Source organism: Clupea harengus, chromosome 1 (assembly GCF_900700415.2).
Source record: "Clupea harengus chromosome 1, Ch_v2.0.2, whole genome shotgun sequence".
Taxonomy (NCBI): Eukaryota; Metazoa; Chordata; class Actinopteri; order Clupeiformes; family Clupeidae; genus Clupea; species Clupea harengus.
In genome coordinates this window covers 31973660-31997351 of record NC_045152.1, presented here as the reverse complement: position 1 = coordinate 31997351, position 23692 = coordinate 31973660, and the positions used below count along the sequence as shown (strand labels likewise).

The following is a 23692-nucleotide window of genomic DNA, read 5'->3' as shown; positions in this document are numbered from 1 at the left end:
TTTACTTTATTTCATCTTTAATGAGAGGAAAGGAAAAAGTAAAGTCTTGGGGAGGACAGGTTGCCTTTAGATGGCTCTGCAGTATAAGACAAGAGGTCTGTAGGGACACACTTTTTTTTCTCTACACACTACTCCTCCACACACCACACGACGGCACATGAAGAGGATGCATCAGAGAGACAAGGAGGTTTCATAACATTTCTAATAGCACAGTACACCATGACGACTTTCTCTTAAAACCGTTTTCTTGTTTGTTGTTTTTTTGTCCCACAGGGACTGCTTGGAGTCATGGTTTGAAGAAAGACAATGAGGTTTCTGTCCTTTTATTTGACATGAGTAGAGATATCCTTGTGAGCCACTGAATTCCATAGACGATGACTATTGCACAAAGAGTTACCACAGTCCGTAGCAAAACTGGAATTGGTGGTTTCTCAAAGTTGTGAGGAGAATCTGGAATCTGGATAAGTTTGGCTCTACCGATGCTACAATAAAAGACCTCTACCACTTTTGACAAGAAGGCTATGTATTTATTTCTACAGTGTCTTTTTCAGAACAGTATTTTATTCATGCAGGTATTTTCTTCAAAAAACAAACAAATACAAGGTTTGTTTAAAAAAAATGTTCCTTCACACACCGTCATTGCCAGAAAGAAATGCAGAACTCCAGCCTTTTTTTGGAGGGGGGGCATCAGTCTCTTTCTAATTTATTTTATTTTATCTTCATGAATGTCCATCCTTGTCGCATGCTCAGATTTCATCCTAGTAAAGTAACTGAGGGCATAGCAGGAGGTCCAACAAAGGTTAATCCATCACTTTGGTGGACAGGACAGTGAACTGACTTCCCTACATTCCGACAGAAATCAGATATTCTCGTCTTCATTTTCGGTAGGCGCCTTCAACACGCACTCTTACTCTCTTAGTGTACAGTAGAAATACAGGTACAGCATACCAGGTAGTAAATAACCAATAACCCTTACATCCAGAACATTATATAGTGATGCAAGTTTGTGCTACGGAAAAATATCATCACATAATAGACGTCATAGGTTGGAGTACGGTTTACCATTTTTTTTACCATGCAGTTTAAAAAAAAATGCCCTTGGCTTCAACACATCTATACAAATGATGACCCCATAAAAACATGTATAAAATAGACAGTGGGGTCAAATCATCCAATGCCTTGATAAGAACAAAATCAAAAGTGTCTGTCAGATCCTTGGCTTTACAGAAAATTGAGAATTTCCAAGAAGAAATTAGCCTCACTCACTGAAACACTGAATTGGGGGGGGGGAAGAATTAGCAGAGCATTAAGGATTATCTTGAGATGTTTGGGGCTGTATTTTGAGGGTGGTAAGGTAGTGTTAACTTGTCAATAGGTTTACTCCTTGTCCAGTACTCCTGAAGTTAAGGAGATCTCTTTCGATGTCCAGCCATAAAAGCTATCATTACTTTTCATTGGCCACCAATCACCAAACTAAATGTATTCAGAGTTTGTGCATTTCATTGTCTGCAGTTAGTAGGAATTTGTGACTTGGTATGTTATACAAGGCACTGAAATACACTCGGTTTTGTATCATTTTGGCTAATTATGAAATGTGGTTGGGGTTACTCTTCAAAGGTAGAGCTCTCCTAACAGACTCGTATTCATTTCCATGATTTTCTCAAGGAACCAGAAACGGAAGTAAATGATTGCGAGCTGACTGTAGGGACACTTCAGCAGTACTTAGACAAGTGGAGATGAAGGCGGCATATTAACAATGTCTTGCTGCCCTCAAAATCAAGCCCTTTATGTTATCTGTCAAATCGGCAAGTTAGATTGGATGTCGTCTGTAGTCCTGTGTGAATAGCAATGTGATTCTTGAAACAACAAATGGAAAGGGTTCATTTAAATGTAATGAATGATTCATGCTTCATTAGATGTTTTTATATTCTGATCTAAATACCAGTTTTTGACTTAGAAGATGTTTCCTTCCATGTGGGCAAGATGTTCTTAAGTCATTTGATTGCTGTTTGACACAGAAGGAAATGTTCAGGGTAAAGAGAACAGGTATAGCATGATGCTGCAAATGCTAGAGCTCAAACAGCACTGTATGTGGCGGGAGGGAGAATATTAATCACTCTTAGCAGATGGATCGCAACACTCTCTGCAGGTGTCCTGTCAATCTGTGACATACAGCATTTCCTCTCTGTCTCTGCAAATGGCAACTTGGCAGTACACTGTATACAGTATACATTTCTTACATAATAGGAACTATGCAAGTTTTTTGGGGGGGTCAAGTGCTTTGGGGGAGAAAAGGGAAGTTTACTGGCCTTTACAGAGGATAGGACAGTCCAGTTTGATAAGTGATTAGAGATTCTGGTGCTTTAATCATCAGTTATTGGCCTGCCGAGCCACGACATGAAAGAAAACTGTTGTTTTGTATCATGAGAAATTAAAGGCTTGGTGATATACCTGAGTAAAAAGAAGGAAAAACAAAATGAAATCCTCCCTGTTTCCTTTCCAGAGTGTGTCTGTACACCTGTGAACATGAAAGTCTTCTCAAGCCCTCAACACCATGCTATGTCCTAACTCAGTGACATCAGAAAAAAGAAATACATCCTACCTTATTGTTAAAGTAGCAAACCCAAGCATGTAAACATAACCCTATTCTCTGGATCCTAAACAAACATTGTCCCTTTGTTTTCATGGTTCAGTGTGAGACTGGCCGGTATTTGTTGTTGTTTCCACAGCTCAGACAGTGGTTGAGGGGAGTTGATGATGCAGGGCCAATCTTACAAAATGACCTCTTACGTAATGGTGCTTTTCACATTTGGTAAACCAAATGATGAGGCTTTGACTGACGTTTACTAACTGCAGTGGTGGTTAGTTACAAAGGTTAGTTATTTAAAAACCCAAATGCTACTGCTTAAAAATGAAATGGCCACAAATAAAGGTTGAGATTCAAGTAAATACATTTTGCAAACCAAACCAAAAAAAAAAAATCACTTGCATGAGCTCACACCCACAAACACGCAAGTATATAAACACAGTAGTAGCACTGTTGACATTGCAATTACAAATTGATAATCAAGCATAACTTAACAGTTGATTCAGAACTGTCCACTTTACATCGTTTTCATCTGCAGAAGCATCCATCCCTGTGTTTCTGAATTTGTTGCTTCTTTTGTGTTGTTTATTTTTGAAGGTTTGCCTGTTTGGTCGTCAAAGCACAATGTTGTTTTGACATATTGCTTTAGGGAAACTAGGTTCAGGCCAGATCCACTGCAGCACAAACGAGGGCAGCTGTCCTGCTCGTCCTCCCAATCAGTTTTCAGGGGATGCGGTTTGGTCTCAATTGTTGTAGTTTTGTATTATTATGTGTGTTAATGTCATCTTGTCACCTCCATCACACACAGGGTTGATGAGCAGTGATTGTCTTCCTCTCTCCCCCAAAACTCCATCATGGCGTCACAGGGAATTTTGGATGGAAAACAAAGTTAAATGTCTACCTTGGCTAATCTAGCTCATGTCCTTTTTCATGTCAGTCATCCAGCTCCAGATACACAGTCTCACCGGTCTTGTCTCGTCTCTCCTCGCCTCCTGACCCCAAGGTGGTCAGCGCTTCACTAGTATTCTAAACTGCATCTGCTTCACAGCTTCCTCAACCAAAAAAAAGGCCGTCGACATTTAAACGCAAATCTCGATGGGCGTGGTGACGAGGATGCGGCCGCCATTGCCGTTGCTGTCGCGAGAGGCTCGCTCATAGCCGTTGTTGGAGGCGGGCGAGCTGTTGGCCGAGGAGGAGTAGTGTGAGGCCGCCATGGCCTCCATGATGATGCCGCCCTTGGTCACCACGGCCGAGAGGCTCTGCTGCTTCAGCCGCTCGACCAGCTCGTCTTCCTCAGATGATGAAGAGCTGCTGAGCTCAGCAGGGGGACCACTGCCGCCTGCAGAGGAGGGAGAGGAGTACGCCCCCGCCCCGGCCGATGATACCGCCGTCGATGCCACTCCCGTCGTCGTGACGACGGTGGGCACGTTCCCGTTCTCAGTGTCCAGCATCCAGTAGTCATCGAAGTGGGCGAAGACGTCCTTGACGGAGCAGCGGCGGTCCTGCTGGATGGCGAGCAGGCGGCGGAACATGCGCAGCGCCTGGGGCGTGAAGCGGCGCCACTGCGAGGGCACTTGGGCCGAACGGCCGCGCTGCCAGCGGGCGAACTCCTCGTAGAAGGCGTCCGAGGGCAGTGCCTTCTCCCAGGGGAAGTTGCCCGTGAGCATGCAGAAGAGCAGCACGCCGAAGGCCCACACGTCGGTGCTGGGCTCCACCAGAAAGCCATCGCGTCGTGAGGCATCACACAGCTCCGGCGCTGTGTACGGGATTGTGCCGCTCACGCGCTTCACCGGTGAGCCCGCACGTCGCGTCATGCCGAAGTCCGACAGCTTCACCTTGCGGCACTCGCGGTCGAAGATGAGCACGTTCTCAGGCTTGATATCGCGATGCACCAGCTTCCTGCCATGGAGGAAGTCCAGACCGATGGCCACCTGGTGCACACAGCGCTTGGCAACCACCTCAGGGAGACCCACCTGGAGAAGGAAGAACAGTAGTAGTGTCAGTCAGGGAAAGAAAACGGCCTTAGTTACCAAAAGAGAAGAACAATAAGAGGCTCATCCGTAGATGTGAAAAAAAGGTAGCATTAGAAATTAAATAAAAAACCTGAATAGGAAAAATCGAAAAAGTATAAACCAGTATTTGGGCAAAACGTTGCCTTATCTAAGAGTATACCCTTGAAACATTTGCTATGCAAAAGCATCTAAAAATAAGCCTATGTTGGAGTCATGGCTAGATGATGTAACATCGAACAAAAACACCATGTACTTTCCGCAAGCCTATTCATCATTGCGCCGAGAAACACAAACATTCAAAAGTTCAGAAAAGTTATATTTCCTCACATTTGTCAGTGTCAATTTGTTTCAGGTTTCAACAATGTTTACTTTATAATAGTCATTATTATATGAAATATACAACATAACCAATGGAGAGTATATACTGACATATATGTATGCAGGTTTCCATCCTCAGAAACACTGGTAGTGTCTGATATACTGTCTTCTGACAAACTCACAACAGATCAACTCCTGGAGACCCTGATACCCAACAACAACTTTGGCTTATCGTGTGAGAGAAGAGGACTGAAGTAATGAGAAGTAATGAGAATGCACTAAACCGTGCCTACACACAACCAAATAACACACACACACACACACACACACACACACACACACACACACACACACACACACACACACACACACACACACACACACACACACACACACACACACACACACACACACACACACACCAAACCACACCGCTTCCCCTCACCTGGGGCGGAATGATGTCGAAGAGGTCGCCAGCTGAGGCATACTCCTGAGCGAAGATGTAGTAGTCGTCTGTCTCGAAGGAAATGCCAAACATGTTGATAATGTAGGGGCAGGGCGACAGGTAGAGTGAGATGCTGTACTCCCGCAGGAAGCTCTTCAGCTTGGTGGTCTTCTTCCGCAGGTACTTCAGAGCCATTTTAGTGCCTGTGTGACAGAAGGCATGAATACTGCTCAATACGTTGTAGTATAAATTATAAAATATAATATGCAAATATCAACAGTTAACAGTCACAATGGGGATCAGGTATACTGTCTCATATTGCACAATACATAGAATTCTCTTGTAGTCTTTTGTGTCACAAGATTTTTTTGTATCAGGTCAGGTCAGGTTAGATGATGACAACGTAGCTTCATGGAACCATCACATTACATTTCATTGTGCATTGGTCGAGCTCTCTGTCATTAAACATACAGTTCTGTATTAAAATGACTGCTCCATATCAAATCTTGTTTTTGAAGGGAGAGAAAGCTATTCAAATTCAAACGCCTGCCTTGCTCCAGGAAAACCTCAGTCTAAGGTCAACTCTGCTTTGACGAGTACATTCCTCAGGGGGCTAAGACTTGTAAAGCCAGTGTTCTGTCTTAAGATGACAGCATCTGAAATGAGATGGATAATGACTTCTCCTCTGCTCTTAGACTGCTGCTGAGTTCTTTCGCTTCATTTATAATGTAAAGACGCTAAAAGCCTGGAATGGTTTCCGGGGGTTTGGGGAGAGCCATGTACAAAGCAATCATGGAGGAAATAGTCTACAATATCTTCTACCAACATGCTGTTTTTTCCCCACCGAATGACAAGAACACAGGAACTGGATGAGACCAGACAGGAACACTAGGTTTGAAAACGACACTGATGAAGATGGCTGTCTGCCTTTCCCACGATCTTGAGCAAAGCCATGGAATTAAAACGCTCCTGCAGTTACACCACGACAGCACTACAGCACAGCCAGCCAGATGGGAATGTTTCCATTCCCTTGTTGTTCAACTCGGAGGCGTGGATGGTAAATCAAGACAGAAAAAAAATGCACAAAGCAGTCAGCTTGCTTTGAGCAGCTTAGTAAAGCGTAGAAACAGCCAGCTAGCTGCATGCGGTCCTGTCGATCATTTTCTCTAGGATGTGAACGTTGACAAAGCGAAGTCATACGAATGCATAATTATCCAATTAAAATCACTGCACAAATATGTATTCTCATAGTGTCATTCGTCCTCTGTGCGAAACATTTATTTCCATATTATGACAGATTAACTACTAGTACATGGTTTCCACATTTAGATTATATGTTTGGACACAACAGTTCTCGAGCGTGCCTTGAATATAGGATATATTTACAAGGATACACCTTCAGGAGCAAAATGCTTTAGAGGAGATGTTAAAAATGTTTTTGCATGTCAGGTAAAACAGAGACTTGCAAACACAGGGGAACTGTTTTTCCCTCTGGCTACTTTTTTGTCCAATGACACGCCACCAAGATCCCATGACTGCAGTCATTGCTCTTCTGCTGTATAGCAGTGTTGAGCATAAAAATAGGAAGCGCCATCATAAAACTATTACCATCAAGAGGGAGTGGGTTGTTAAATTGATCGTGCTAATGTAAGTAAGCATTCAGAGTTCTATTTTATTGCCAACTCTACTCCCAAAGCAGTCATTTATGCCACACTCTGGCCTCTTTCACTAATATCATACCCCATTACACAGCATGGGGGGGTCTTAGAACATGAGCTGTACTCAGATCATAAATACTCATCATCCGTACCCAAGAGCAAAGGTAAAAGCACTCTATAAGCGAGCTGTATACAGTATATTTAGCCAATGCAAATCCACAGGCAATGTGGTGGTGCACTCAAGAAATAGAAGGTGGCTTGAAAAGCCTGTCTCTTTGTTTGTTCTCTAAGTCAGAAACAAAGGCTGCTCATTTTGCATTGGCAACAGATGGCGAGCCCTTTCACAGCACACCAAAAAAATAAAAAGGTAAAGAATAGACCAGTGAAACTGTGTATGCTCAACAGCACCATTAGCCTTCACCGCACAGAGGTAGAGGGGGTTTATTCATGGGTGATATAGAGCCTTTTGCAACAGGCCCTTACTTCAAAGGCATGAGGACAGATGGTGAAGAATTTGCTTGCATTCTCAGGGCACCCTGGTCAGATTTCTGAGAAATGAACATTTTGATAAGCAATCTGCACAGTTCTTTAACTTCGCGTACATCCACCCTGACAAAAGTGCGCATGCCAGTTCCCTCACACCCTGACAAGTGGGTTTCTCACGAGCAGCTGGGCGCCGAAAAAATATAAAGGATCAAGGCGTATTAGTTCACCACAAGTTACAGATGCCAGACGCATCCCATTTGGAACCACACGATGTAATCGCTTTGAGTGTTCAGGATGTGACAGCCTGCTCTAAATTGGCTCTGGCAGACGCCTCTGATGAAAGCCCTTTTAACTCTTTCTGTTATGTCAGTATTCTGTGCACAGAGAAAAATACAGAGAGACATTCTGTTGCTTCTGTGGACTGTTACACTCACCTCTGATTTTATGGACCACGAGATCCACCTTCCCGTAGGTCCCCTTGCCCAGCTCGCGGATGACCTCATAGTACCTATTGATCTCCAGCTTCTCCATGTTCTGGGCGGCGATGAGCTGCAGCTCCTCCAGGATGTCGATGGAGGCGCGAGAGACGCGAGGCGAGGAGGACGAGGTCATGCTTCCAGAGGGGGAGGCCGAGAACCAAGATGGGAGATCTGGAGGAAGTGGACACTGAGAAGAGAGTGAAGAAGAAGAGAGAGAAGAAATGTAAAACAAAACTGAAGAAAAATGTTTCTCTTTTTTTCTTTTCATCCTTCTTTCTTTTTTTTTACATTGAGGATTTGAAAGTGTCACACCTCTTTCTCTCACACAGAGAGACACTGGCACACACATACACACACACACACACAACCCTCTTATCGCAAACATCAGAGTGACAATGACTGGAATTATCTGAGCCAAAAGAAAAAGGGGGGGAAAAAAAACGTTATGTAACATTTTGCATCCTGCTCTACTTCCTGCTTGGCGAAACCCCTTTCAAGTGCAAAAGATCACACACACACGTCGGCCCCTGAAAGGAACAACGCATCAATGGAGAATACAAAACCAGAGAACTGTTTGAAAACAAGAAGGTTACATTTTGAAAAGGGCCGGGCAAGCCCCAGTTAGCATGACAAAAGCGGATCTCTCCTCACTCTATTCAAACCTTTGCTGTGGACCCAATCTCTGTAAACCGTGCCAACTTTTTTGGCACTTGTGAAACTCCAATTAACATTTCACCCTGTAAGTCAGTCAATAAAGCGCTATGAATGTGCCCAGCTGAGCGAGTAGTACTGAGTTATGGAGGGGCTCAGTATGGTGGCTGCAAAGCATCATGCACCACGGACGTAGCACTGCTGGCCAACTGAAAGAGGCCGATTTGCAAATCTGGTGGCAAATCAAGGAGGAAACCATTTGACCCCATAGGGAAAAAGTCAGTAAAATTCATATATATTCATTTTTAAATAGTGTATATGATAACAGTGTGTTAACACACATAATTATGGCCCCTTTAATATCCAGTCACATAGAGAAAATGAATATTTCATACATGACCTGCCTTGCATGTAAAAGGGCATAATGCAATTTTAGTATGCTGTATATGCATATGCATAATACAGTATATATGCAAGCTCTTTTCCATTTATCATGCAAGTATTAAACAAGTGTGATTCCTATGTGTTTTTACTTTTCCATATGGGAAACTTCACTGATTATTTTGGACATTTAATTATTCAGTAAAAGACTGCAATGTCACTATGACCATGTGTAATATGTTTACAGCAGGCTCTTTATCCTCCTTGTTCAAGTGTATCTCTTTATTCAATAGTTAATACTGGATGGTTACAGTTGTATAGTTACAGAATTCTGTGATAGATCTTGAAGCCCCTTACAGTTTGGCTGATTCCAGAACTGATTTGGCATGGATTTGGCCCTGATTTGGCATTGATCCAGTAGATTTGTTCCAGAACAGGGCCAAATATGAGTCAGCTGCCATCCACAAGTGAGAACAAGAACTGGTTTGCACTCTCTGTCCTTAGGTAGGCAGAGTAGAATAGACTTCACACCTCTGAGAGCGCTGAGGCATTGCCAGTTCTCCTTTAAACAAGACAGGATGCATGGCACGTCCAGCCAATATGCGCCATCTGTGAAGGTCTGCAAATGACTGAGCATGTTTAAGAATGTGTTTTCCATTAGCACCTAGGAGGATGAAGGTATAAGCCAGACAGGAGAAAGGGAGCAAGAGAGAGGGGGGAGAGAGGAAGAGGGGGAGAGAGAGGGAGGGGGAAAGAGAGACAGTCAGCTGGTGTAGTCGGCATGTGTCTGTGTGCGTGTGCGTGTTGTCCTCATGTCCGTCAGTGTCACCCATAAAAGAACATTGTCCCCCTTAGGCCTCTAGCAGGCTAGGTCAACTAAACACCAAGTGAGAAGGTCGATCAAAATGAAGGTCTTCACACACGCACGCAGACTCAAAGCACGCATTAACGGCCAAAATGCACGATCACCAGCCGGTCAAAACATGGGAGGACACGAGTCGCACAGAGCGCAATAATTAAGTGCAACTCCGCTGCTGCAACGCTGACGCAGCCCGCGCCAGCTCACGCGATATCCCTCCTTTCCTAGGAGTATTCTCGCTGCCATGCCCAAGAGGATCTGTGGGAGTACGTCGAGCGGTTTATCACACTTGCGTGTTTATCCTAATCGCCTCGCTGGTTTTACTGTCCTGGGAGTATTGTTTGTTAGATGAGGCTACTTTTCAGTCACGGAGCACTGCGATGAAGACAGAGACGTGCCATAGCCTTCCAGTAGCTCCCTCAATCTTACTACATGGATGCCTCTGCCTCTGCCTCTGTCTCTATCTCTGTCTCTGCCTCTGCCTCTGCATCCAGGTCCATGGCACGAGACAGGATGACTGTTGCCTGTCCCTAACAATGAAACATAGCTGAACTAAAACTTGAAATGTTTTTTCTTCAGAACTAACACAGTTCATCCCCTGGTAGAGCTGAGGAGAGTGAGAAGAGATCTAGTGAAGGATTATGCCTACTGTGAGAAAAACACACACAGAGTAAAACTGTTGTGCAATGGTTGCTCATCTTCTCCACTTTTTTCACCTTCACTTGCTAAAGGAGTCCACACACACAAACACACACACACACACACACACACACACACACACACACACACACACACACACACACACACACACACACACACACACACACACACACACACACACACACACACACACACACAGAGACACCTCCCAGTCAAGTGCAGTGAATTTAGGAAGACATCTTCAAATCAGATCACGTAATAAACCTTGAGCATAACCTTAAATATATGCCGTTGGAAGACACAGCCAAAGAAAACGAATGAAGGTGGCCGAATATTCAACTAGTCATCCATCTGATAAGGGAAGGAACTTGTTACGTAAAAAAAACGAACAGCACAGCATTCCTTGGCAACCAATTCTCCCAGCCAACTCTTTTTTGATGAAACGCACCAACATGAATCTGCACTTTGACACTGGCAACAAATCACTGTAATGACTACACTTTGCCATGTGGGCAAGAACAACAAATAGCCAACATAGCAGTGTGGTCAAACAATGCATTAAACCACGCACCGGCACTCTCCGACTTCAGTGGGAAACATTCATCTTCATGAAACCTGTTCTCTGCCCTTGAACTGCAGGAGAAAGGACCTGCAGGCTCTTAGCCCAAATGAAAGCGCAAATAGAGCTGAGTGTATATGGGTGGGTGTACTGTCATGAGATTCACTCGGTGGTTTTGCTCTCTTTTTTTGCATTCTCTGCCTTCTCTGTGGCTGAAAAAGGAGTGAATTATCAAACTAATCCGCTCTCTTTCTCTCACCCTCTCCCCTACTCGTTCTTTCAGACTTGTTAAGGAACTGAAGCCCGAGGAGCTGATCCCCTTTAAGAGCCAGCCTCAAACGATGAGTGAAACAGTGTAGTCATTCCATTATACATTAAACCGTTTCCTCTCTTTCATCAGTGGTGCAACATGGAGGCAGCTGAGTTCTTTCAGGCTGAAATGTCAGGAAGGGCTGACTGTGAGCCTGTTGTGTTTCTGAGATCCATTAAAGGAGGGTCCTGGACTGGCTCTGACGTGCACACTCGCTGTAGCTCTGCCCACCACTATCAACTTATCTGATTAGTCACAAAAGCTGACTCTTCACTGCTGTTTGAGGTGCAGGTCACAGTGACTAATTCAATCCCAAAAACATGTTGCACTGCCATTTACATTGTGATGCAATACATCTCTACCGCTGCAAGCAAGCCAGTGTACTCATCCGGAGAGCAGATGACTGGCATTCATCCAGCCCTTGTCCGGGCCGGGCCTGGCCCATATGAGGGCCGGGTCTGATATGGTCAGCTGCTAACTGCCAGTAAAGTGAGTCACGATGTGTCTTGTCTCAGGGTGAGCCCCGTCCTGCTGCCCTGTTAGTGTTGCTCTGCTGGTTGGAGCCTGGATTGAGCACCAATCTTCTTGTCTGTCTCCCTGTGTGCATGTCTCTGTCTGTCTGTCTCTTAACACACACTCTGTTCTACCTGTCAGACTCTCACCTTATCTCTCTTGATTTGAGTCTCTATGTCTATATCTATGTCTTGTCTGTCTCTGTCTCAAACACTTGTCCCTCTCTCTCTCTCTCTCTCTCTCTCTCTTGCTCTCTCTCTTTACTTCTCATTCTCACTGAATCCTCATGTAAGGTTGAAGCTCATCAAAGGGAGTCGGCTACAAGCGGCGTTCACATTTGCCAGCACTCCCATTGTGTACAGGCTTTGGAGACAGATCAGTTGAGAGGCTCCCAGCCAGCTGACTGTGGCCTCTCTCTCTCTCTCTCTTGAAGGGAACACAGAGATGGCTGTTCTGTTCATCTGGGCTGATGGTGGAAGGACGAGGGGCAGGGTCTGAAGGAATGGCCAATTTGGTCAGCAAGAGAGAAAGGTGTGTGTGTGTGTGTGTGTGTGTATGTGTATGTGTGTGTGTGTGTGTGTGTGTGTGTGTGTGTGTGTGTGTGTGTGTGTGTGTGTGAATGTGAGTGTGAGTGTGAGTTTGTGTGTGTGTGTGTGTGTGTGTGTGTGTGTGTGTGAGTGAGTGAGTGAGTGAGTGAGAGAGAGAGACTAGTTGTTGTTGTCTATGTGATGCATGTTAGTAAATTCTTCAGTCTGTCTGCACAGAGCAGTCATATACTTCCAAAGAAACAAACAACCTGGTTTCACATTCAATACTCTCATGTCTCAGACAAAGCATCAGTTCAGTGACAACAGTTCAAGTCGCATATCTTTCTAAGGGCAACAGACCATCAATCCCTATTATCTTGCGCAGTAATACCTCCTCTGTCGCTGCCTGAAACAAAAACGATACGGATACCGATACAAAAAGGAAGTACCAAATACCAAACCCATATCTAAAATCAAAAATTAATAAATGAATAATCTTGATGACACACACCCCTTTTCGTCAGCGACTTGAAAAATGTTTTGTTTTTGATTTTGCTCAGTTAAACCGCAAATTCATCCATTTCTTGATGAGAGAAATGTATTCTTTCTTGCTCAGAACAAGCAGTAGCTTTGGATAATCGATACACAGCCTATAGTGTTGTGACAACTAATTATATAACACCGAATAAACACAAACGGCTTACTGACATTTATAGTAGAGTCCTGTGCTAATAAATCCAAGACCATTCCGCTGCAAACACTCACCTTTCAAGTCGATTATGATATGCAGGACATATTGCAGTCACGAAAGTCACTCAGTCACGATACGATAGGTATCCGCTCGCTGTCTTCGAGTGCATGTATTTATGGTTTAATTCTCCGCGTTGAAATGGTGATCAATTACTGAACGCATAGCAGTGTGTCACCTTGCTGGGTGCTATCGTTCCGCTGCCTCTGTCAGGCTTATTGCTGTTTCCCTATTGTCTCCTCCGTTTCTGGATGCCGCTAATGACAGCGAGAGGGGAGGCAGAGCTCCTGCCCACCGCGCCTGCTAGCCAATTGGAGGTCCGACCGAGAGAGCACCAAAGCAACCAGTCTGTCGGGGAGGGGTCCTCTGTCTCCGTACAGATTTTCTGTAGTGCCTCTGCGGAAAAGAAATCTGCAAGATGCGGGACACAGCGCTTGGATACAGTGTTATAGGCATAGCCTATTAACAGCATCGAAACCTTTCCCAGAAGCCGATTTATTTAAGTGCAAATAACCTTATAACCATAACCATGTTCATCTCATCTGCACCTCATCAACCATTTTCATCTCATCTGGTCAGCCATAACTAAATCACATCATATTCACAATGACGGGAAAAGAGGCTGTCACAAAGTTTATAGTTTCTTCTAAAAAATGCATTCTGTTTTTTTTAAACAAGGATGATGAATAATCTCAAGTCAGAGCGCAGTAGTTGCTTTTGGAAAGTCAGGTGAAGTCATATTTATTTGTAAAGCACATTTAAAAACAACAGGAGTTGTACCATAGTGCTTTGGGCAAGACATGCTCCTGCCACGATTCGTTCCAAAAGCAGCTGCCACACCTGGGATGAGCACACATAACCAAATTGGGAGACATGGCAATCTCCACATTAAAAGCAATCAAAATTGGAAAGACCCGTAAAGCGAACAGGATGGTGATTGTAGTGTAACCAGGTAGAGTACTTGTGAGAAACAAATAATTGCGCTGTATTTTAATAAACGCGAACGGTACCAGCCACGCACGAGCTTGTAGTTTACAATTTAACGAGCAGAAGTGCGAACAGAGAGGAATCTTAACCTACATGCAGTAAGCTTCCTCATTGGTCTCCCTCTCTTTCAAAAGATCAAAAGATCAAACGTTTTAAGTAGGCCCCATATAGGGAAAACCGTGATGTGAGCTGGCAGTTCTCCATGTTAGTTAAATATGGCTTAACGTGTACCTTTATTGCACAACAGTTACATTTACTTTGATGCAATGCAGCGACGATTTGCTTTTTTTTGTGGGCAGCTCTATAATTGCAACGCTATAGTTCGGATTATGTTTATTATTAGCATCTTGTGCTGCATTAACAGCATGCGTAATGAACTGTCCCACACGTTTTATCCAGGCTAAAAAAGATGTGCGTGGTGGGCATTGGGTAAAATTGAGAGAGGGAGTAGGCTAGATTTCATGCCGGGTGTGGTTTTTGCAAGGCTATTGAATATGTCATAAGGCATATAAATAAATGCAGTTCACTAAATGTACTCTTTAAAGTCGACACACTTTCTACGGGACACTCAATAGAGTAGCCTGAAGGTGAATTGGTAAGCTATGATTCATCTTCGACCTGCTCGCTCTCCTCCCTCCGACGCAGGACCTACGTCACTGTGGAGAATTTGTATTCAGTGGGTAACAGGATTTGCTGCGTGCGAAACGGACGGGACAGTTTCTCCAGAGCTGCTGGACGCTGCGGTATCCTACTTCTAAAATTACACGAATAACAGGCAAACACAACATGAGCTGTTAGTATAAATAAGGACAAATTAAATAACTGTAGGCTACGTAATTGTGGTCAATTGTGCAAGTTGTGCATTGGTGCAGAGGTTGTGCATTTCAAAGTAAATAATACATTAATGGGAAGCATGATGCGATAAAATTATGTTATATGAAGAACACCAAATTACCTATTCTTCCTCACTGACGTCATTGACGACGACTTTGTTTAGCACAAGGTATAAACACACAATGCATATTTATCCGTGTTCATTTAGTTATAGTCTTGAGTGGCCACTCTCAATTAAGGGAAACTTAACTCTGTATCAGTTATCTGTCATAGATTGATGAAGAGATACTTGTACTGATAAACCTAGTGTAAGAATATAATTTGGCATGAGCTTATTTTTCATTTTCATGATCACAGCACAGTGTGTCCATTGTGTCTTTGCACCAGTCTTCACATGCAAAGATACATACACAGTCCCTCCCACTGCCAGTCTTTCATGTGACAGCCATGAATATAAACAAACATTTCTGGATCAAACCTTCAATGGGAACCCCATGCAAATGACCTGGTAGAAAATATTTGCAAAATGCATGAGTGTTCTGAGCATCTGTAATAACATTGCTGCTGGCTTATTATCGCTCCACAGTTTGAGCCCTCTTTGTTTGATCAAATCCCCAGAAGTTTGCATAATGAGTTCCCCAGGTTCTTTCCAGGGAGCACACAATGTTGATCACCCGTGGGGATGGCAAGTACACAGGCACAGAGCTGCAGTCTCTCGTAAACACGCTGACAGACTCCCATCGACTGCCTCTCCATGTGCTGAGCACAAACACGCTCACCAGAGCATCACATTAAGCACAAACGACAGGAGACATTTTGACGAACAGTCAACTAACAGCACATTAAATGAATGGTAAATAGTTTACTGGAATAAATACACATCAGACACATACATAACTGACCTGCTTTCTACAACCCAATTTGCTTGTAATAATGGCAACCAGTCAAATTAACACATCACTTAGGGAGAGAGCCTTTTGCAAGGAAATCTTATATTACTTTAGGATGTCCTGTCTTTCAGGGTTTTAATAAGCAGGTGATTTTGAAGTTGCTACAGACACTGAGAGATTAGTTAACTTGACCATCTGTTTATTGTGTTTTCCTGCTGTGCGTAGAGGCAGCATGCAGCCCTCATTTGGTCTAGCAAATAAAAAATAAATAATTTAAGACCTTTGTCAGGTTTTTAATGGCACACACGACACACTGGAACACACACGTGCATATATGGAGGCGACACAGGACACACACACACACACGCAGGTAAGCCTGAGGTCGCGGTGAATTTATTTTCTGCTTTTTCCCATCCTGGACTGTCCTTCCTCAAGGACCCCCCAGGAGCAGTGGGCGGCTTGTAGCGCCCGGGGACCAAGTGAAGTGAACTGTCCATCTTTGGTTCTGTCAAAGAGTGCAGCTAGACAAATGGAGTCACAGAACGTGTAAATGTGTAGACTGCATTGAGAGAGTTTCATTCCAAGATAAGTCTCCATTCCTACTGTCTGACCTCTTAAGAGATGGAAAGAGTGTGTAAGTGACAGACAGACAGAGAGAGAGAGAGTGAGAGAATACAGGAAAGAGAAGGAGTAAGACTGCTAGACCTCAATCATTCTGTACTACCTGTTCTGTAGCGGTGATACATCACACATGGAGCGTGGATGTTCAGACTTTGACATAAGAGATAACATTTCACAGATAAAACACAATCGGAGGACAGGGACCCACACAAAAGATTTGAGTGTGTTGTTCTCGGGTCTCACAATCCAACTAATGATGCATGATGTCTATGTCTGCTCTGCCACTTTAACTTTACAACGTACTGATAATTGACACTGTAATGCAATGCAATGCAATTTCACTGCATCACTGCAACTCTACATTTAAGCCTTACTCTTGGTAGTTAAAAATGAAATATTTAGAAAACATTCAAGTTTAGAGAGGAATCTCAGCTATCCACCTAAAGTAACTTTCTTGACACCAGCACCAACTCTTTATATATTTGAATGCCATGTTCATTTGTGTGGTGTCTGTAAAAACATCTGTCAGCCTGTTGACAGCTAAAGAGCATTGAAATGAGTCAGATGTGCGCTGATATCAGAGTTACCAGGCATGAGATCCCACTACAAGGTGGTTCTCGTCATCTGCTTAGGCTGTGTGTGTGTGTGTGTGTGTGTGTGTGTAAGCTAAGGTGATCCATCATCATGACTACAGACTGCTGAGGGCGCAGAAGCAGGTCTCCATTTAAGTTCCTGATGAATTAAAACCGCCTCTTTTCCATCCGGGCAGTCTTTGAGCAAGGACTTGCATCTGTGTCAGTAACCTGTCAAAATGTCTGTGACTGCACAGGCCAAAGGCCACTGATACTATATTAGTCAGTGCTCTCTCCTCCTTCCCTCCAACATCCGCCCACCTTAGAAACCTGGGCTGACATCCAACCTCTCCCACCCTTTAAATTATGTCTACATGCCATTCTTGTAGTCCCGTTGCTTTGCGCCTCTGTGTCTCTCCTCACCTCCTCACACACAGATCTGTTCTGGCTGATGGCGGGTTTGTTGTTGTTGTTGTCGTTGTCGCCGCCTGGCCGGGGTCACTCAGCGAGGGATGTGACAAAGACTGATGGCATTACATAATTGTACTCACGCTAATGAGACGTTGCACAGCGAGAGGGGTCCACCGCAGGGGAGGCTAGAGGTAGTGTTGCCAGAGCCGTGGGCAGCGTGTGCATGTGTGAAGTGGCTGACGAGGTGCAGAGAGTTGCTGAGAGGTTGCATGGCAGCCGTCCAATGCCCCTCGGAGACAGGCTCAGGTTTCGGGGCTCTCCCAGTAAGTCCTCATCTCGACCATACAGGAGCCAGAGAACAATCGATGACCCTTGGGACCCCCTGTTTCCAACCTCCACCTGCTTTCTATGGGGAGGGGGGCTATCTCAAGAAAAGAAAAATAACTAAACATTGTTCCAGTGTGGTGAAATTTAAAACACCCCACCCAGTGCACAATGTGTTATGTGAACAGAGGAAGAGGAAACTCACTCGTTGGATTATGTAACCCTGACACACTGGGATATGGGTTCATAAACAGAGTTGCCATCTCTCTCTCTTGACATGCTTATCTCCTTGATCAGTGGATGTTGAGAGTTCTCACTCTCTGCGGCAGGGAACAATTCACCGGAGTGGCATTGCATGAAAAAAACAGAGAGGGCGGAAAAAAGGGCATTCGTTATTATCAAACTTCCACAGCACAGCTGAGCATCTGCCAGGCAGCATATGCCCTGCAAGCGCTGGAGTTAACAGCTGCCCACCGAGGCCAGAGTGCTTGAATAAATAGAGGCTTCACGTGGAGCGTGAACCAGCACATCACAGACACGTGCAGCGGTGGGCAGGTCGCTAATAACCCCAGCTGGCCCCACTCCTCCCCCTGTCTGACCTTGGCAGGTTTCAGTTGTATTATCGGCTATCATTCAGACCGTCGGGTTATGCAGCTGGCCCGGCCGGGTTTGATTAAATGAATCTGCGGAGGGAGACAATGAGACACACGTGGATGTGTGTATGACTGACTGAGATGCTGGCGTGTCCTTGCGTCTCCAAGTTCTGTCAAGTTGAATCGTCTGCTCCCAGACTTGTGGATTCCAGCTCAGCTCAGTTCGTCCTCTGCCTTTCAGTACAGCTGGGATTGAAGATGCACAGAGCTCCTAGTGAAAACTGACAGAGGCGGGAAGAGAGCGAGAAAGACAGACACAGCGAGGGAAAACAATATGTCGAGAGACAGAGATGGAGAGAGGGATAAACAAAAAACACCAAAAGAGAGACAGCCCCAGTAATGCAAACCTAAAGTGCAGCTACTCCTGCTTTACTCCTGTCGTTAGCCATAGATCTCTGTCTGGTACCTCTCAACCTTGTGCTGATGAGCTAAGAGGATGAGAGAACCATGGGGACAATGGTTCTTTTCTGCGCGACGAGCTGCTGAGCCGAGCGGTCTTGGGCACCCGTGGTGTCTGACAGTGAGGACGCTGAGGAGGTACACGTGAGAGTGATGCCATCGCACCCGTTCGTTGTTGTGCGTCTCCTCTGTGTGTACCATTGTACTCCATGCCGTGTGCCCTTCGCTACACACAATAGACACAGCGACGCAGCCAGTGGAGACGGCCTCGCAGGGAGCTGAGAATAGCCTTGCTGCAGCATGTGTGGTCATGTTCCCAAGAGCGGTCTGTGTTGGTTCTTCTGTGCAGTTAGTCACCACATTTCTGGACTAGATATTGATGGCCACGTAGGCATCATGTTACATACATGCAGCAGTTCATCGGCAGTTGGTTTGATTTATTGCTTTCCCATCGATAGCCACCGAAGAACTATGACTCTGACTTTCACATCCCAATGGACTAATTTAAGCAGCAAGCCCCCTCTTGCATGAGACCATATGGCTTTGGCCTGGGTGCCATTAACCCAACCGTGTGCTTGGTGGCTGCCCATGCATGGTCAAACACTTCCCCTCCAGGTTGGCTATATCACCAGACCTAAGGAGGTCACAGTGAACCCCTGCCAAACAAAGAGCTCAAATCCACTTAGTTTAAAAACAAAGCAGAGTATTATGTCCCTTTCCAGGGGAGGGGTATTTACCTTCACCAAGGATGCTAGTCTGACACCTTCAAGTGAACCCAGTGAGGGCGAGAATAGAGCAGCTTGAATGGTGACCCAAACCACAGGAGTCTAAAATCACGTGTACTCCTGGTTTAGCCCTGTTTGTTATGATTCCATGAAATTACTCATAATAGCTGGTCTGTCTGCATGAGATCACTTACCGTGGTGTGGTTCTTGCTAAGTGCAACGGGCTAAATGTTTGCCTAATGAACTGTAGAGAACAGAACAAACAGATTACCATTAGACTCCCAGGAAAGGTACACAAAGGTACCGATTAAAGCTTTTGCTTTGGTACACCATTATTTTCCCTCATTGGTGTTTAATTGCATTTAGTCTCTCCTCAGCTCTTGATGTCGTTCCCTGTAGGGGGTTGTGTATCCATGTGCTGCTGAACAAAAGGGGCAAGAATGTACGTGGACTGCTTTTCAAGTGAGGCCACTACCCACTACACACACACACAAAACACATTTCACGTATACACACTTTAAGCCATCAAGCATGACCACTGCAGAAACAGGATTATCCAGCCGCCAGCAGGTGGCAGAAGCATGCCATGCTGGTGCCCACAGAACCGATGCGCTGTGCCAGCCTGAGAGAGCACAGAGCACGGGGTGGCCCCCCAGCACAGCCTGCCCTCACGGCTCCTTTTATCTTCCTCTCTGCCTTTGTTCCTCTGCCCAGGGCCAAGATTCGGTGCCAACTTCCACTGCTTTTCAGACGCAAATTCAGATTCAGATGCAAACAAGTCCTCCAGCAGCCAATGTGCCAGTGGATGGGGCAGACATGGTGCAGCCTGAGGTCAGATGAAATCAGGGTTGCTGGGTGGAGGCAAGAGATCAAATGGATTCTCTTTCACATCGAACCTCTGTGGAAACGGTTTCCAAGCAGGGACAACAGGAAGGAATGTAGATTACGTTGAGAACCATAAGGATCAAATTCACACGAATTACACACACAAAAGACCTGAATAGCAAAGCAATGTAATAGTTCCCTTTTTTACTTCTACCTGATAAGCCATAGCTAAAAGGTTTCCATAAGTGTCAGGAACACCAGCCATACAAGGCCCCAAAAGAACACAATGAAAGAAACAAAAGTCTAATATTTGTGGTTCCTCATTTAACTAGCAACACAACAAAAGCTACCATGAACAGAATTTCTGGGACAGGGCAGGAGTGGATAGATCTGACCCCAAAATAGCCTGAAACGTATAATCTAGAACAGGGGTCTTCAACCTTTTTCAGCCCAAGGACCCCTTGGCTGAGAGAGACACTGAGCAGGGACCCCCACCCCCGCCGCCCCAAATTTAGGCCTGATATTCATATATTTTATCTGGAACTAAGTATCAGACACACACACACACACAAACACACTCCCCTACACGTGTTTGAACATAATGATACATAATTTGTAACACACAACTCGTTTCAATTTATTCTGTTTATAATTTTATGATTTTTTTTTCTCCCTTACAGTTAGCCATTACTCTGTATTCAATGAGGGGGGGGGGGACAAATAATTGAGTAGCTTGAGAAGCTTAAGTATGGATGAAATATCTCATGATCTAGTGAGAGGCCTGACGTTTGACAATTCATCACTCATGTCTTTGGCAACAAGATTCTCCCTATGAAGCATTCAGTGCGTCACACATGGCTCTTACACCGTCTGTGCACATCGCGACACATTTTGGCCAGGGTATATCATGTTCACGGAAAAAATTGTCGATCACTTTGAAAGTCTCTGAACTCTTCTGTACGTCCATGCAGCTGCTTACAGAATATAAATTCCTCCTGCATCTCATTTTGGTAGACAACCACACAAACGCTAAAAACAGAGGGTCGTTTGACATGTCTGTGGATTCATCTAATTGTAGTGCAAAATAATCTGCTTTCGGGAGTTTCGCGACTAGTTGTGCCCTCACATCAGCTGCCAATTCATCAATTGAAAGGGGGAAAAAAGCAAAGGGATGCTTTTCATTTTTTTTTCACGTACTCCTCCTTCCCAAACGTTGTTTTTCACATATTACTAGCTGCTGGCAATATTAAACTTTCCGCAATTATGTATGGCGTTTTGGTCTGAGCGACACGTAATGCAACTTGATAAGAGGGTTTTAAAGCTAGCTCGCCAACTGTGGCTGATTGTCTGCTGGCCCTCAAAAGATTTTAAACGGGAAATATTAAATGTTTGTTTCTTTCAAGTGAGCATGGGTTGTCTCTAAGTCTATGTGTCGTTGCAGCTTTGATGGCTTCATACTTTCGTTTGATAGCACGGGAGAGCAAACCACGCACACTGGTAGTTTGTCACCATCGGTCTCTTTGTAGGTGAAGCCAAACTTCAGATAATTATTTGAATATTTACGTGTTTTCTACAGTTTGCGTTTTTGGGTATTAAGGCATGTTGGCATCCTCTGAAGGTAGATCATCTGAACCGCCATCAGTGCTGTATGACGTGGAGCTTTTGTTCCGAGAAATTACAAAACTTTTAAATTGTATGGTTATGGCAGGTAACGTGTTTTGGCACCAGATAGCTAAATGTAGCTAAAAGTGCATATGTTGCCATGGTAATCAAATGATCGCGTGAAGATTCATGGGTAGCCTATGTATTATTTTATAAACGAATAGAAAGCAATTGTTACGATCTGTTTATGTTTATGTAGCCTATTGGACGTTTTTAATTTTTGGAAGAGGGAAAAATGCTTCAGATGAAATAATTTGGCGGACCCCCTGCAGTACCTCCGCGGACCCCCTGGGGGTCGCGGACCCCCGGTTGAAGACCCCTGATCTAGAACATTCCTTTTTTAATATAGCAACCCAGGAACCAGACTTGAAATCAATCTGTACTCAGGCTGGTCCATTGGATTTTTAACAGATTGTGTTAACTCTCCTAACAAAACACAAAATAAACTCTTGTGAAGTGCTAGTGTTCTGTTGATTACCACCAGCTCTTGTAACTTCATCAAATTTTACATTTAGTAAATGTGTTTCAGAGGTTCTCATCATTCTGAAGGAGAGGAAGGATACAAGTAATTGGAAAACATAAAATGTCAAAACCTGTCATTGTAAAATATCAAATGTCAACACCTGACCAACACCTGACAGCAGAGAACACTGCAGGGCAATACATTTTGGCATGATGAGCTGTGCCACCTGCTGGTAGTTTGTAAATAATGCATCTGACACTGGGTATAGATGCTAAAAGGCATAGGTCTAGTCGATTTCACATGGCTTTTTATTTATCTGAGAAATTATTCAGACACAAATGTTACATCTATACAGGTTGCATCAATTGTCTGAGACATTTGAGAGGAATACAACTATATTGTGTTTATCAGCCTACACAGCACAAACACAATAGTATTTCCATTCAATATTTAGGTATGTTATTAACCTCTGCATTAACATTTTAACAGTTGGGAGCTCAAAAGCCCCGGATTGAACAAGCTCAAACTCTGTCATGTCATCATCGCACATACTTGTAGCATACCAGTCAAGACAAACTTACAAAGGACAAATAATTAGGACAAAAGAGCCGACATAACAGGACTGAGTGACAGACCCTAAAACAATGGCACAGAGCAGGTGACAACCTATTTAAGTCAAGAGTAGTTTGAGTTAGTAGGTTATAATAACACCATCATAACTGATCAGGGGATTGCAAAGCAATCAGGGGGATGGGGGAAAAGAAACAGGAAAGGAAAAAAGGTTGTGTGCTAAAATTGTGGATTCACTTGCATTCTGATATGTGCGTTAAAGGATGCAACAGAAGATATGTGTACCAAAACCTGAGAGCTACGACATTTTAAAATCTGCAAGTGAGTAGGCCCATCACAACATAACTGTACATCTGGTTAAAATAGCTTGTGCACCTCAATAGAAAGTAGCTGTCTTGCATTACCAGCCTAATATTATGTCGTCTACCACCATAACGTTCTCCAATATTTTGATATAGCCTACCTTCCAAGGTTGGGTCACCCGACCAACTAGCTGAGATGCTATGAAGTAATCGGAGAATCACATCTATCCTGTTATCACACACATGCTCCTTGTGCATGCT

At 44.3% G+C, this 23692-nt stretch overlaps 1 protein-coding gene across 2 annotated transcripts; it reads right to left on the bottom strand.

Moving 5' to 3' along the window:
• On the bottom strand, positions 1–23681 carry unm_sa1261 (un-named sa1261). Of its 2 annotated transcripts, none has more exons than XM_031576534.1 (4): positions 23593–23681; positions 7941–8172; positions 5363–5565; positions 1–4560 (listed from the first exon to the last, which is right to left on the bottom strand). In XM_031576534.1, the coding sequence occupies exons 2-4, from the start codon at positions 8116–8118 to the stop codon at positions 3667–3669; spliced, it is 1275 nt and encodes a 424-aa protein (XP_031432394.1). In that variant the 5' UTR covers positions 8119–8172; positions 23593–23681; the 3' UTR covers positions 1–3666. The 2 variants fall into 2 exon arrangements, with proteins under 2 accessions (XP_031432394.1, XP_031432390.1); XM_031576530.2 differs by lacking the exon at positions 23593–23681 and adding an exon at positions 13211–14020.
• Between the last annotated feature and the right edge of the window lie 11 nt (positions 23682–23692).

Excerpts from the sequence above, each read along its gene's own strand:
- unm_sa1261 (XM_031576534.1), bottom strand. The coding sequence starts at position 8,118 with ATGACCTCGTCCTCCTCGCCTCGCGTCTCTCGCGCCTCCATCGACATC. Across the intron at positions 5,566-7,940 it reads CGTGGTCCATAAAATCAGAG|GCACTAAAATGGCTCTGAAG; the intron begins GTGAGTGTAACA and ends TCTGTCACACAG. Across the intron at positions 4,561-5,362 it reads TCGACATCATTCCGCCCCAG|GTGGGTCTCCCTGAGGTGGT; the intron begins GTGAGGGGAAGC and ends TTCCTTCTCCAG.